Source organism: Anabas testudineus, chromosome 10, assembly GCF_900324465.2.
Source record: "Anabas testudineus chromosome 10, fAnaTes1.2, whole genome shotgun sequence".
NCBI lineage: Eukaryota > Metazoa > Chordata > Actinopteri > Anabantiformes > Anabantidae > Anabas > Anabas testudineus.
In genome coordinates, this window is record NC_046619.1 from 7,194,880 (window position 1) to 7,211,262 (window position 16,383).

Here is a 16,383-nt window from a genome sequence, read left to right on the forward strand (position 1 = left end):
GAAGAGAACTGTAATAAAAAGTTATGAACCAAGTATAATCACGACTGCAGAAATTACGACCAATCAGCGTTTAGTTTGTTGCCAGGCACTGACCAATCCGCAGGACCAAAAAAACGGTCAAAGAGCTGAGTCCAGCCAATGAAATCGCACCGTATTGGACTGTTCATGTCGGTGTGTAAAAGGAGTTGAGGTAGACATGAGCTAATTGTTCGATTATATAGACTGCATTTCACAACTAAGATCTACATACATCCAGTGAAGAATCGTTTTAGAGGTATGTCGGAACATCATCATGCTGATGTTTGCCCGTGCTGTAAATCTGATGCGGCGACGCCACTAGTTAGCAGAAGCTAGCTGTCTATAGTGATTGCCTAGCAGTAGCCACGTAAGCTAGCTGGCTAATCTTAAAGTTAACTAAGCTTTGTATGTACAGGACACGCAGTGGTTGTGTTTCTTTGATTCTGATTGTAGATTGAAGACATAACATATTTAACAGCGTAAATCAAGATTCGCAGATAACATTGTAACTGAAATAATTTTCCAGGAAGACGGTTGCTAACGTAACAAGCGCTTGTTATGTTAGCCTTCCCACGCTCAGACAACTAGCTACACTCTGTTTATACGAGAAAGAGCGTGTCAGTGCCGACTATGGTAGCAACCAGATGTCGCCCCGATCGTCGAGAAAAACTTATTTTATTACATTTAATTACAAAGTTAATGCGAATAAGTAACCTATGGTTATGCTTCTTTCTGTGAGATTTCTGTTGCTGTGTTCTCTCTTTAACATGTCACAGTGTTATAATTTTAAACAACATTGGTTTTGTTTCTGTGTGCCTTTGCTTGGCGTTGCTTTGGTAACAAATACAAACCTTTTGTTTATGTCTTAGGTCAGCATCATGGGTGAACCACAGCAGGTTAGTGCCCTGCCTCCTCCACCTATGCAGTACATCAAAGAGTACACAGATGAAAACATCCGCAAGGGTCTGGCTCCTAAGCCACCTCCACCCATCAGAGACAGTTACATGATGTTTGGTAACCAGTTCCAGTGTGATGACATCATCATTCGGCCTCTGGAGAGCCAAGGCATTGAGAGGCTTCATCCGATGCAGTTTGATCACAAACGGGAGCTTAAGAAGCTCAACATGTCCATTCTTGTGAACTTCTTGGATCTGCTGGACATCCTTATCAAGAGCCCTGGCAGTATAAAGCGTGAGGAGAAACTGGAGGACTTAAAGCTTCTGTTTGTTCACATGCACCACCTTATAAACGAATACAGGCCGCACCAAGCCCGGGAGACACTGAGGGTGATGATGGAGGTGCAGAAGAGACAGAGGCTAGAGACAGCTGAGCGATTCCAAAAACATCTGGAGAGGGTGGTGGAGATGATTCAGGGATGTCTCGCCTCCTTACCCGATGACTTACCACAGATGGAGGCTCCAGAAGGTGTTGGTGATGGGACAAGGAGTGTGTCTGCAGCAGCTATTGTTGGTTGTTCTTCTGGGCAAGTCCCCAGGCTTAAAACAGAACCTATGGATGTAGAGGAAGCAGGTGCCAGCTGTATGGCAGTAGGTCACCAGGACAAGAGCAGTCCTACTTCAAAGAGAGACAAAATATGGGACAAGGATGCTGCCATGTGCAGTATTATTGATGAAATTGCATAAGTTTATCGTTAAGTGTTTCTTTTTTGTACAAATAATTAAACATTGCCTGTTTTTGAAATACGCTGTACTTAGTGTAGTTTGAAGAACTTTACTGTGTTTTCACTGGGCCTGAAACCCACTCTGGACATGAGTTGTTTTTTTTTGTTTTTGTTTTTTTTTATTTAAAAGTTATTGTGTGGACGATATCACCGGTTCCTGTGAGTTGAGTATTACACAGATCAATTTGAGTGCCAACTTGAGCTTTTCTATCAAAACCAATAAAGGAAATTACAGTAGAGGTACAGAGATGTCAGAGTGGTACAGTGGTGTCTGTTTACTCTGTTAACATTTATAGGAAAGCTGCATACAATCACAAAGCCTTCTACATGCTCATTTTTATTATATGCACTGACATTGTCATTTAATTCATCTTAACTTTTACACTAATCAAATAAAAATAGTTATGGGAAGATTGGTATGGATAGATTGTAGTTGTGTAACTACTCCTCTCTCCCTCAAGTCCTCAAGCCTTGTTTTTGCAAGTTTCTTCTAGGTTGTTCCTGTCCAATATTTGATACAAAAATGAAACCCTTCCACTAGACGGCCTGATTAAACAAGTGAATTTGCTAAACTTAACCACATGTACACCTCAGCATTGGCCCTCCCAACAGCGACATAGCAAAAAAATTATGTCATAGTTTTTTTTTGTTGAATGGAAAATAACACCTATTTTGTTTAAGTTTATTTGTTCAGCCAGTGGCTGTTGAATCATAGTGATTTGGGAAGATCTGTGTTTCCAGCCACATCTCACTGATCATGAACGGTTTCCGTGACACAGAAGTTCTACCTGACACACACCGACTTGTATAACAGGTGTACTGAGATTTTGTTCTCAGCATTTCTGTTCTTATTGCATAACAGTTTGCACCTACACAGAAACCTGTTGTACATTTTTAGCATTACAATATGAACATTTGCACCCTTTTCTTCAGGGTATGTTGGTTAAAAGTGAGGATGGACCAGATCCTGCCACACCGCCCCTGGCTGCTGTAATGATCATCTGCTGCTGGGATTCCCTACACTGTAGCAGTGCGGTGTCCATTTCCCCGCACTGTTAAGTACGATCAACTATTATTAATACAGCGACAACACGTACGAGGCCGTCCCCTAACATCATCACTTATGTTTGAATTGCGCTGAGTTTATAAAACCAACTTTTGTCGCAGGAATGATGTTATGAAACTCGGTATCCTTGGGTTTCACAACAGGGCGGAAAGCCACGTTCTCAGCCAATGGGATTGCGCGCTGCGCGTCACGTGGTCTTTATTTATGTAATGTAATGGTGTTACACAGTAACCTCGCTTTGTGGCCGTGGATGTGTCGCGACAGGGGTTAAAAGCGGACGGTGGGTCTTAAAAAGAAACATTATTAATGTCCAAATAATCGGGCGTGACGGACGGAGTCTGGAGCGACGAGGAAAGCGGGGCACGGGATTTGAAACTGCGCTTTTTGATTCAACTTGCTTCTAAAAGGGGGAAGGCGTTATGTGTCCCAAACCAGAGACAGGGCTGAATGTAGACATAGTTTATTGGATAAGAATAGGAAAATGTGTGCGCTGATCATATGTTAGTTGACATCGGCACCGGGTGCAAACACAGACATATATGCAGTATTCTGTGTCCGTGTGGTTAGAGCAGAAGAGGGGGGCGCAGTTATAGTATCGCTGGCTGTCATTGTGTTATCTAATTTGTCCATGCAACACTACTACACAGAAAAGCATCTCCGACCGAAAATAAGCAACGACTCCTTCCGTGGCTCCCTGTCTCTGTCTCTGGTGACATAACCTGTCCACCATGGAGCTGCTGGAGTGTCCGCACTGCCTCTTCCTGATGTGCGAGCCGGTGACCATGTCCTGCGGTCACACGTTCTGCAGGAGGTGTGTGGCGAGCTACCTGCCGTCCAAGTGCCCGCTGTGCAAAGACAGGTTAAAGCAGAGAGACGTGAGAGGCATGAAGAACAACGTCTTGCTCATCAGCGTCGTGGAAAAGTGCTGCCCCGACGAGACGCGGATGACGCGCCACATGCAGGAAAAGCTCAAAGCCAAGGACTTCTCTGAAGCTTTACGCATCGCCAATGATGGGTTAAACCTAGGTAAGAGGCACATGCAGGGCATGAGCACAGCTGCAGTTTGAGTGACTTGTACTCAGGCTGCGTGTTGATCAGATAGCTGCAGGGTTGCTTGCGTAAGAAACACATTCACCTGAAATCACACTGCAATGAAGTCATAGTTTGGACTCAACTATGCAACTGTCTCTAGAACACAGCTGCACAAAAGTGAGATGCAGATGAAAAGTAATGTCCATTGATGATCTGGATTCATGACAGGGTGCACCATAAGAGAGATACAGTGGGGAAAGTTGACCTACATCTGTTTTACACAGTAGAAGATACAGCAATAGCAGTAGTCTTTTCATTTCTGCATTCAAACCCCATTGTATGGAAAACAGGAGAATGTAAAGAGGATGTTGTGCAATATCTTCTCCCGTTAAAGCATTGACCCGGATTCCAAGACACGGGCTTTACAAACATCTTTTATGCTACACTATCTGTTCAGTTGCGTATCCTCTGCACTTGCCTCTGTTGACCTTATTTTCTTCATGCAGCAGCGAGGAAGCAAAAGGGACTTGTGCCCTCGATGAGTTTAGATAGCCCGTAGGCGTCCTGAGGATTGTAGGAGGGCTTGTGTTACTGTGAATCAGCATACTGTTGAATTACCTACATGTTTGCCACCTCTGCCAGTGCAGACAAATACAACTGCTTACCTTGTAGCACTTGTGGGTTGTGTAACTTGTGGCTACAGATTTCCCCTCCGATTCAAGGTTAGGACTGGTCATTTTCCCTTTATTGTTCCAAAATGTGTCCAGCATCAGGGTTGTGTCTGTATATTGTCTTATTTTATTGTCTATTGTGATTTATATTGTATAAGACCTATACACAGTAAACAGACATGACTTGGCTGAACAAAACAGCTTTAGGTAATAGTTAGATAATAGTTACTCTTTGAGCCTTGAATGCACTCACACACACACATTGATGGACTGTAGTGGTGTGCCGGTGTAGTGCACAAGTCATTTCTACAAATCTTGTGTGTGTAATATAGTTTTAGCCATGTGTAAATGTTTATTATATGATTTTCGAATGCCTTTTAAAAATTATATTATTACATTATCATTGCAGTTATTATTGCATTTGGGGATCAGTCATGTCTTGCGGATGCAAGATCAGTTTGATAAAGCTAGGAACAGTGCATTCATTGCATCCGATCAGTGGCTTACGTGTTTTTGGATGGATTTCCCTCATGTCATCGAGATCGTCTGAACCACTTATTATGCAAGCCGTTTCAAACCTGTCATTGCCAGTTGTTGTTTGTCTGCAGTAAGGTTTGTCTCAGCTGTAAGACCTCAGCTCCTCAGAAGTAGTGCAGTGCTGCATTAAATATTCTGTCTCTTTCTCCTTTCCTCGCTCTCCCCCCTGCCTTTGCATCCCTAGTCTCAGATGATCAGAGTTGGAAGTCATACAGAGCTGAAGCTAACAGTGGCCTGATGCGTTTCTCTGATGCTCTGAAAGACCTCGACTACCTCTGCTGCCTTCGTCCCAGCTGGACTGAGGTGAGAGACAGTATACATTATGTCTTTGTGACCCAACACTCATATTGGCAGGTTTTGGAACACAGAGTTGCATGTTAATAACACACACATAACAGGTCACCATAATAAAATGGTGCTGCCCTTTTTATTTATTGCTTCATGTTTTATTCAGCACATATCACTGATGTTATGTCACTCACAAAGTTATGCAAACCGCTACTTATGTCATAGTGTCATTTATTGGCTTTGTGCCAGTGGGCAGCACACAGTTAATGCAGAAACGCCTACTGTACATTTCAACTTTAAAGGCAGTGGTGTGGTGATAGCACCGTTCTCTTTGTGCAGGGCTTCTTTCGTAAAGGGAATGCACTGCAGGAATTGGGTCAGCTTACAGAAGCCCTCGTTCAGTTTCACCGTTGCCTGAGACTCCAGGCTGATTTTGCTCCTGCGAAGAGCCAGATCAAGAAGGTTTGTTTAACATTTATGCTTAGACACAAAGCACAATCAGATGAAATGTGATTTAATATCCAAAACTGAAGGTGTGGCATTGGAAATAAGCTACATCTTCAGTTTTGTAGTTTATTCTTAGCCTGCACTTTGTTTTTTATTCGGAGTGGTTGTCTGAGAACATACTGGAAGAGCAGTGATGCAGATTAATGTGACGTGATTCAGATGAAAAGCCAGACTTAAACCTACAGTAACTTATCTAGCACGATCATCTGCTCTGATTATAGTTCTTTTCCAGTATATGTATGTGGGTGCAGTTACGGTTTTAGTAGAGCCGTGCCATGGGGTACCATTTGTGAGACATCATAATCATTTTTTCCCATGATACAAATTTGTCATATTGCAGTATTTTATGAAACAGTTGCCCAGTGACATGTTTGCAAAGTGCAAAGCTGCAAGACTGAGCCTAAAGACATGCAGCCAGTCTAGACCATTACAAAAATGATTCTAATCGGCTCTGTTCATTTATCTTTTTATCAAATTGTTTCAAATACCTTTATTTGTGTTGTGACATGGATTCAAATCACAGATCCTGGAGGTGAAGGGTGTGGAAGTGCCGGAGGAAGTGCCCTCCATTTTACAATTGTTGTCCGAGTACCTGAAAGAGGCCTGCCCCGTTACCAGCCTCAGCGGCTCCCAGGGGCCAGCTCACCCCGAAGGCCTCATACATCCAAGTGGAGATGAATCGGAGAGTAATGGGAGGAGAGAGGTGCACGAGGTCAGCTGGCAAGGGGAATGCACTTTAATACTTGCTTTTGGAGGTGTTTGAATGTAGATAAAATCCGAGCTGATAAAGCTGTATGTGTTACTAGGTCTCCAAAGTGAAGCATGATACAGGTACTGAGTGCTGCCTCAGCCTTTGCCAAGCTGTGTCCTTCCTCCCTACTGCTGAAGAGGATGAAGAGATGATGATGAGGAAGGAAGATGGGCGTGGCAGGGGTAAGATACAAACACCTTTACGGGAGGTGGTAGGAACTAGCATTAAAATCATTCATTCTTTCATAAATAAATAAACTTTCCATCAATCATCTTTGTCTCATCTTTCATTACAGGAGAAGTTACTCACCGGAGAGAGAAATGCCTGAGTGTTCTCACTGTGTCAGACTTTGAGTGCCCTCTCTGCATCAGGTTAGTGTCCTGGAGGACTCACTCGAATCAATAATTCTTTGCCATCTGTACTTTGTCTGCTTCAGAGTCGTATATCGGACTGAGTCTATTCTCGTGCTCCCCTCTCTGATAAATGTTTAGCACACATTCAGTATGTAGTAGACTTTAGGAGCTAATGTACAAAAAGAAGAAATTCCCTTCCTCTGTTTATGCTTTTTCTACGAAGGTTGTTTTTTGAGCCAGTTACAACTCCCTGTGGTCACACCTTCTGCAAAAACTGCATAGAAAGGAGTCTGGATCACAACCTCCGCTGTCCACTCTGCAAACAGCCTCTACAAGAGGTAACCACCTACAGACACTTTCATACACCTCTTTTAAACTGAATGGGGAAAATAGGATAGATGCTGTTTTTAGCTCACGAACATATCCACTTTCAAAGCTAGTTAATTATTAAAGCCCCTCCCCCCCTTTTGTTCAGTTTCAGTTTGTGACATGTGATAAACGTGGTATTAGTTATTGAGTATTTACGTTTCTGGGTCTGATGTCTGATAACACGCGCTTGCGTTTCTCTCATTGCAGTACTTCAAGACCAGGAAGTACAACCCAACAGTCCTGCTCCAGGACATCGTCATGCGCCTTTTTACCTCACAGTTGGCTGAGAGGAAACAGGTCCATGATACTGAGATGGCTGAACTGTCCAAGTGAGCACCTTTCAGTAAAACATACACTGAGGCGGTTTTGTAGTAACTCTCCAAACCCCCTCACCGACTTCTCTTCTGTCTCTTCTTTTGCAGTCTTACTAAGGACATCCCTATCTTTGTTTGCACGGTGGCCTACCCTGGAGTGCCCTGCCCACTGCACATCTTTGAACCTCGATATCGGCTGATGATGCGGCGCTGCATGGAAACTGGCACCAAGAAGTTTGGCATGTGCTGTTATGAGCAAGGCAAAGGGTATGCAGTGCACAGAATGACAGCGTTCAGTGTTGTGTCTGTAATATATTGATCGCTAGATTTATAACTATCAAAAGCAGCGCGTTTATTTTCCGATTGGGTAGAAAATAATGAAAATAGGTTGTGAACCAATTTAGGCCCCGTGCATTCACAGGTATTTAAAGTTATGTACTGTATATATAAGATTCTTCCTGCAACACTGAAGTAGAGTAACATATATACAACATATATATATACAAATTATGAGATAGTTTTTTCCTTTACACTACAATATAAATAAGACAGTACACTTTGTCCAGTTGATGATTTATTTACTGTAGAACATGTTTTTCTTATGTGCTGCAGGTTTGCAGACTATGGCTGTGTGCTGGAGATTCTCAGTCTGGAGCTGCTGCCTGATGGGCGGTCCTATGTGGACACGGTTGGTGGCAGCAGATTCAGGGTGCTAAAGAGGGGTCAAAGAGATGGCTACCACACCGCTGATATAGAGTATCTGGAGGACCTCAAGGTCAGGATCGCAGAGAGCTCAAAGTACACTTAAAGAAAACACACAGAAAACGTAATTACTGAACCTCTTTCCTCCCTCTCTCTTGTATTTCTTCTGTGTTTGCGGCGTCTGTCTCCCAGGTTGAAGGTAGTGAGTTGGAGATTTTGCAACGTCTTCATGACAGTGTGTACCAGCAAGCTCAGGATTGGTATCAGCGCCTTGGCAGTCGCATCCGAGAGCAGATCAACAGACAATACGGCACCATGCCAGATAAAGAAGAGAATATTCAGGTTGGGGTGTAGAAGTAACATTTTAGTCTTTTTTTTTAGACTTTTTTACTCAATGTTTTTTACTTTTTTTAGAATTGGATGTAAACAAACTGAAAAAGGTGTAATGTTAAGTGATTTGTATTCAATATTTTAAAGTAATTATTTGTATAATATATTTCTATTCTAATCGTCTTCAACTTTTCTTCAGGCCTCGACCAATGGTCCGGCCTGGTGCTGGTGGCTGTTGTCTGTCCTCCAGCTGGACCCAGCCTATCAGACTACTGTCCTGTCCCTGACCTCACTCAAAGACCGCCTGGGACACCTCCGCCTCGTCCTTGAGTACTTTTCTCAGAGCTAGATCCCACAGCACAGTCATGCTGTGGCCCCAGCTAGCTGAGAGTCAGATATTACACACAGATGAATGTGTGTGAGAGACCAGTGAATGCACTCGCACCACAGACTTTGGAGTTGGGTTTTGAACTTATCTAAACCATGGAGGGACTTTTTAAAATCACAAATAATGGCTAACTCTTCTGGCTTGTCTGTTAATAACAGAACAATAGTGATTTTATTACTGAGCACAGGTTTTGGCAGTTCTTTCTTGATATTCTTACTGGGAAAATCAACATTTTCAACCTTACTCTGAACATTGTAATTGCTGTACTAGCAAGAACTGCAGGGCTGACCAAAGATGCTTCTTATTTAGGGTCTTCAAGAGTCAAAAATGTGTATTTGTAGAGAAGCTAAATCAGTGAGTTCATTTTCTAAAATAATTTTGCTGACATTCGACACTAAGTGTCACTGTTTTCTCCATTTACCATCATGAAGAACATGCTGCAGCATCTCAAACGCTGGTAGAATATACTGTACTGGAATGTGTTGCCCATTCAGATCAGACACTTAGCTTAAACCTAGCTGAATTTGGAGTGAGAAAAAATGTCAGGACTATGCAGGAAGTCGTTTTGGATTCTCTGAGTGATTCACCTTTGCTGAAGGACAGTTCTGTAATGTTTGCAATTTGATTGCATTTAATGGCCTTGGCAGCCATGGACTATGGCTCATTTTATACTATTGAATAATCACAAAAGGCCCTTATTAAGTATTAGTAAATATTGCAATAATAATTTATAGTTTTTAATGAAAGCTGCTGGTTCTGAATGCTGCAAGTCATCATCCAGTAGAAAAAAATCTTCTAAGAAGAGATTAGGGTCAACAGGCAGATAGACGCATACCAGCTTTTACCATATGAACCTGCGTGATTATATGTGTGATCGGTCCTGTATGTGTTGTCAGCTGTAAATATGGAGTCAGCTCTGTCAGTCATCACAATAATCTGATGCTTTTGCATGGTGTCAACACTAAAAAAGTATTTCCTGTCTACTGGCCCCTAATCTGTCTCGCTGTGTATCTGGCCTCTCCTGGCGTGTCTGTGCCACCTCAGGAGACCTGGAGACCTGCCCCTCATAAGAATAGAGGATGGACTGTGTGATGTTAATTGGCACAGTGCCAAATTCCATGGGATGTTGAAGCTGCAATATTACGTATAGTTAATTTACTAACTAACACAGGCTACCTGGGTGAAATGAAAACGCTTTTTTTCTTTTTTTTAAACTTTGTTAAATGTGCCATAAATATTTCTGGTGTGTTTTCTGGGAATGGTTCGCTAAACAATCTGTCTACATCAGGGACTCTGAAGTTGATCTTTGACCCCATGCTTTTTGTATCTTGTCATGGCTAAAATATCACGACTTAAGGGGTAATCATGAGACTTGACACGCACAAAAGGACAAACTGATGGACATACTGATGGACACTGGGGAAGCATTGGTTACAGGCTAATTTCTGACCTCTGACCAGGGAAATAACATTTTACTTGACTGCGTACTATGTCACAACATGCCGTTGTCCATTTCTGTCATTTCTCAAGCTGTCTGGGAATAACATCAGATTCAAAGACTTTATAATGTGCCAGTTATCACAAAGCTGTTGATTTCACTGACAAAAATGCATCATAAATGTCAGTTTCATGCCACCGTGCCACAGCATGATAAAAGCTCACTCAAATGAAAATGAAAAAAGGGATTGAGATTCTTTCTGAATGCTTCTGAATGACCAGCGCCGTGAGCCTTAGCGGTAAACGCACAACAGCAATACATGACTAACAAGTTCGATTTTCACCCCTCCAGAACATATTTTTGCAGACTGTGTTTTGTTTTCTGATGGTTTCTCACACTTTTTCTCTCTTTTGTAAATCACGCATGTGTCATTTGTATTCCTTTAAGATGTCGCCTTCTCGCTGAATAAAATTGTGATTTTACGTTGATCGCAGCGTTTGTGCTCTTCTTGGTTCACTCTGTTTGATTTCTGCACATTAGTTCCTAATAAAATACATTGCTGAAAAGGAATTTCTTTGACATTCCTATTTTTGATTACAACTATTCCCCCTAACCTAACTTAATTTGCATGTGATGCTACAATAGATGCAAACCCGGTGCGAGTAATGAGTGTGTAATTAGCTACTGTACAAGAAAATGACAATTTGCTCTAAATCCACATTGTCTCTAACACAGAAGATAGAGCATAATAAGTGATCTGCTCTTGGCAGCGACTCTCTGTGAGAACAAGTCTCACACTCGTGTGCTGGGAAAAGACTGTGAAAAGCACCATGGTGACATGTTCCTGCTATGTGCTGCAGCTTTGCAGGAAATGCTGGCTGCTGTGGTCTCATGGTCAGTGGTCTGTGGGTTGTGTGAACTACGTGCCTGTTATGCTCTGCACACATCTAAATACCTCCACCTTAAAACACATCAACCCCACTGAAACTGAAGCCCTTTCAGCCTGATTCATTTGTATTCATCCCTCCACCTCCAGGCCAAGTAAATGATCCTGATCTGATTACTGTTTATTTGTTCAGTGGATCCGTTTTTCAATCTTATTAAAAATAAATCAAAGCTAAATGTGCATTGTCTTTATTAACATGTCTGTAATGTGTCTTGAGTGTATTGAATGTTATGCCACCAATTTTTAGTCATTACTATGATATTACAAGCGATATAGAAGTGGCAGGATCTGTTGCAGTTTGCAGCATGACAGAAATTGGTACAAAGAGCTGGTGATGGGAGTGAATCATGACTCACATACTGATAGAAGAACACTTTGGTATGGAAACAGTTATAATTATAGAGAACTGTGAAGTGCTGCAGCTGCAGCTGAGTGAAAGAAGCCTCTGGTTTGCTCTGAATATGAATTAAAGTAGATATAATGAGTATTCCTAGTGTGGAGGATTTATCACTGACAAGCAGTACAGGTTATGTTAGCATATTTGCTCTTTAACTCCTAATATTTGTAATCAAATAGCATCGGTTACTGAGATTTAAACATGTACTGTAGTGTGAAAAAAAAAAAAAAGAAATTAACGTGATCAATGCCTCAGAGGAAATGCTGCAAACTCTTGCTGTGACCAAAATGTTCCACCAGGGGGCAGTCTGTAGCTGTGGAAGGATACAGGAGTGCAACACAACTGGAATCATCCCTGCTGCACAAGAAGAAATTTCTGCTTCTCTGTGTTCAGGCTTACATCACAGAAAAGTCGCACATAGGGTCACAATTGTGACTTTGGCAGGCACTGGTCGGGGAGAGCCAATCATCTGAAACAAGCAGAGGGAAGTCGTTATTTCCCGTGCACGTACAAGAGAACAGAAAGAATGGGGGGAAAAAAGGGGGAAAATGTGCGAGTGCAGGTGAACTGCACTGCTCTGTGAACAGGAGGAGGGGGGGAAAAAAAAAAACAGCATAGCATAAGTGAGGCACGTTTCCTGCCAACGTCCTCTGCATAGGAAGCAGGCAGATGAAAAGAGGTTTCACTGGCTTCAGCGGGGTTCTGTAATGCAGCTCAGCGTCTACATCAAAGCCCATTACATTTGAAGAATGCCACAGCTTTTCTGTACTAAATTGATCCATCGGCTTGCGCTGACTCCCTGCTTGTGTATGACTGAGTAAGGATGACAGGCGTTTTGTAGGAGTTATCGCAAAGGGAGAACCGGCTGTGGCTGTGTGTGTTTGGTCGTGTGTGTGTGTGTGTGTGTGTGTCTGTGTGTGTTCTTGTATTTCTGCTGTTAGGAGGAAAGATGAAGAAAATCTTCTACAGACAGAGAGGCTAGTCTGGAGTCAGAATTTACACTGATCAGCCACAACATTAACACCTAATGGCTTTACTGTTGTGGTGCACAGGGGTCAGCATGGACTCTCTGGCTGTCACTGTGAGTTTTGACACCTGTTGATCACGGTGAGGCTTTAAATGTCACCCATGCCTGATGTTGCGGCTGATTGGTGTAGGTTTATAGTTTTAAAGTTATATTAAGTGAGGGTCAAGGTGAGAAACACAATAAAACCTCTGATGATGGCTTCTGTCCTGAAAATCAAATTAACACAAACGAGCGCACCCACTTGTGGGAACCTTTAATAATTATCCTTCATAATTATGGAACAACTCACTGGGGTCTCCGCTGAAATGGAGTAGCCTGCTGCCTGTGTAGTGTACTGTATCTCCACGCCAAGAGAGTCACAGCATCGTAGGATGTTGCCATGGGAACGAAACATAGCCTGGCAAACTACAGTGTCAAGAGCAGGATTATGAATTAGGAAATTAAGAAACTTTGTCTTTGAAGTGAAAAGCGTTTTGTTTACCTTACACAGCCTGAAAGACAACACGCAGGGAGCTAATTCCCGCTGATACAAGTGTGGTGAATTGAAACAGAGTGAAGGGGAGATAGTGAGAAGGAGCTCAAGTTTCCTAATCTCTGTGTGTGTGTTTTGTGCAGTACTCAATGCCCATCTTCTTTGGAGGATTAGAGCTTTTTTAGCGTGTGTGTGTGTGTGTGTGTGTGTGTGTGTGTGTGTGTGTGTGTGTGTCAGTATGAGTAGTGTGTGTGTTCTCCTATGGGTCTGAAGCTGATAAACCTTGCTTGTTTCTGTCTTTGTATAATCCCCTTGAGTGTCAACACGATGATAAACCCATGAGTATGCTCTTGGGTGACAGTGCTTTTGAGGGTCTAAGGTAAACACATTGGCCGTTTGCCTCCGCTAGCGAGTGACATGTCATAAAAACTTTGACATCACGAATCAAAAAAAGAAGAAAGAAGAGAAAAGAAAAAATTTATGTGCACTTTCTTCTTCTGAAAGCTCTTGTGCTTTTCTTTCCCAAGAGGACGCTATATGGTACAATACTTATCATGATTTATTAAGCGAACAAAGAAAAAAAGGTCACCTTACGCATGACTGACAGTTTAACATGTCAAACTAAGAAATAGCAGATATCCCTTTGGCCTTTTACAAACTTTTTATATTCTGGTGGTTCCTTGTAGGAAAAACACACACACACACACACACACACACACACACAAAAAAACCAAAAATAAATGAAGCATATTGAGATCACCTGCTGGGAGATGAAGGACAAGAGAAACAGAAAGCAGAGGATGCACCGCAGGAGATATTATGTCATGCAACTGGCTCACTGATTCGTAGAGATACCGCCTGCTGAGACACACACCTGGCTGTGGGGCTGCTTTCATATGTTGTTTAAAGTGGTCCGCGTGTGTGATGCACCGCTTGTGTGCATTTATGTACCTGAAGGACACACAGGCAGAGAGCCAAATGTAATAACGGCAGGTCATGCCCAAAGACACAAAGACAATGTGTGTCGTGTGTGTGTGTGTGTGATTCACAGTGTGTAAGCTGTGTTGTGTGAACAATAGACGATTGAAGGTGTTTTTTCATTGGTGTCCACCTATTGGTTTAAGAGGTGAGTATATTTTGAAGTGCAGTGGATGAACCCAAAGTCCATTTAGGTGGTGTTAATGTTTTGGCTGATAATATGATATGTGATATAAAGCCTAGATAGTCTGGATTTCCTCTTGTTTGAAACAAGTCTGTATGAATATGAATATTTCCCCCCAGTAGTAGATTTCTATTCAAATATAGCTCAGACAGCAGGACATGAAAGATAACTTTGGAACAATGACCAAGTAAAAAATGAAAAACACGATGAAGGATCATGAACAAGTCACAAGACACCCAAGAGGATAATGATCACAAATAATAAACAATAATAAAACTGATCAAAGAAGGAAAAAAGTAGTTGACTCAAGATGATGCAGAGGAGGTAAAGAGGAGGGATTCACGGAGCAGTTCCATTTGAGAAGTAAGCACATTTCAGTAAATACAATAACCTCAGTATATTTCATCTCATCACCTGGTGGTCAGAGTTTACCCAGCGGCAAGTCATCATGGCTCACTTCAGGTAAGTCTGGGGGTTTAGGTTTGCTGCAAAGCAAAGGTGTGTCTGCAAGATAAGCAGAAACAGCACAAGGCAAAGCTGGGGATGAGATCATACCCTGATCAGCCACAGCAGTAATGCATGAACTGGTGGTTTTATTGTTGTGTACACAGGGGTCAGCATGGAAAAAAAACCTGTAAGGTATCAGTGGATACGAGGCTGCTGCGTATAGGTCAGCGTAGCTGCAGACGGGTCAGAGACCCCTGTCTACAATAACATTAACAACACCAGGTGGATTTAATGCTGTGGCTGATTATTACCGTAAGAAACCATATACAGCAGCAGACAAAAGTGAAAATGTCAGATGTGTAAAAGATATAAGGAAGAAAAAATGAAAGTGTTTCAGTGAATATTGTTTTTTTTTTTTACTCATGACACCATCAGCACAGTGACAAACTGCTTTAATATGAAACATCTCGCTATCACTGAGCACAGGGACTTTCTCCGGGTTTGATGTCTGGTTGTCATGGAGGCGAGGCGGTTGGCCTTGGTTACTGTTACACTGATAATCTGCTCACTGGGCATTTCTTAATTAGATCACTGTTGGACACAGGCATTGTGTGTATTACAGGATAATATTTAAATGTATGCTAGCGAATATATATCTGCTGTCTGTCTCTACATCTGCACATACCCTTTCATCAGTGGGTACGCCTGCATGTTAGTGTGCATATTCAGCCTATATATTTTCTGTGCCTCGCTGAGGCTGCTGCACAAACACTTGACATTAGCATCTCTGCAAACAAACATCCCTCCCATTACTTAAACAGGCACTTAGGGCTTGCACCGAGACTCATTTATCAATATTTGACTTGCTTCAGATGCTCCGAAGTTAAGAGAAGGCTGCTTCACTAAATTCACGAGTTTATGTAAAGTTTTTAAATCTCAAAAGTCCATGTGGGCATCCCTGATGGATGCGACACAATCCATCCTAATGCTGAGTGACAGGGGCCTGGATCATCACCATGACGCACAGTCACATCTGTCTCCGTCGGAGCATCATGGCAGCACTCAAAACGCAGCAGGCACAAACGTAAGAGTTCTGCATACACTTCATTAGAGCTACACGTGCCGACAGGTGACCGCAGTGCCCTCAAAGTGGATATTCATTGGAGGAAGTTTATCTTTTAGCCTCTTTTAATATATGTGTATAAAGAGTTTTATAATGCGGTGGAGGCTATTTGAGGGAGAGTTTCAATAATACATGCTTTCCAACATCTGAAGAATTTCTGTCTTTTATAGTCCTCCACAAAGAGACGTGGAACTGCAGCGAAGCTACTTCTCACTGGCATGAGAGAGAAAGAGGACACACTCCGTCTTTCTTAGCGTGCATGTATGTGTGCTTGTAAGCACGCGGCGAGCGCATGTGCACATTTGTATCTGAGTATTCCTATTCCACTGTTTGGTGTCTGTTTTGCATAAGAGAACACTCAGTG

At 42.3% G+C, this 16,383-nt stretch overlaps 2 protein-coding genes across 3 annotated transcripts; both read left to right on the forward strand.

Moving 5' to 3' along the window:
* Positions 1 to 153: 153 nt before the first annotated feature.
* On the forward strand, positions 154 to 1,953 carry med7 (mediator complex subunit 7). The gene is made up of 2 exons (XM_026357192.1): positions 154 to 274; positions 888 to 1,953. Exon 2 carries the CDS (start codon positions 897 to 899, stop codon positions 1,659 to 1,661), a length of 765 nt encoding a protein of 254 aa, XP_026212977.1. The 5' UTR covers positions 154 to 274; positions 888 to 896; the 3' UTR covers positions 1,662 to 1,953.
* Positions 1,954 to 2,982: 1,029 nt separating this feature from the next.
* lonrf1 (LON peptidase N-terminal domain and ring finger 1) lies at positions 2,983 to 10,934 on the forward strand. 2 transcript variants are annotated; one of them, XM_026358222.1, is made up of 13 exons: positions 2,983 to 3,045; positions 3,413 to 3,791; positions 5,190 to 5,308; positions 5,633 to 5,755; positions 6,324 to 6,512; positions 6,607 to 6,733; positions 6,847 to 6,922; positions 7,128 to 7,242; positions 7,481 to 7,602; positions 7,696 to 7,854; positions 8,200 to 8,362; positions 8,482 to 8,631; positions 8,819 to 10,934. In XM_026358222.1, the coding sequence occupies exons 2-13, from the start codon at positions 3,494 to 3,496 to the stop codon at positions 8,966 to 8,968; spliced, it is 1,791 nt and encodes a 596-aa protein (XP_026214007.1). In that variant the 5' UTR covers positions 2,983 to 3,045; positions 3,413 to 3,493; the 3' UTR covers positions 8,969 to 10,934. The 2 variants fall into 2 exon arrangements, with proteins under 2 accessions (XP_026214007.1, XP_026214006.1); XM_026358221.1 differs by having other exon boundaries at positions 2,983 to 3,791.
* Positions 10,935 to 16,383: the final 5,449 nt, after the last annotated feature.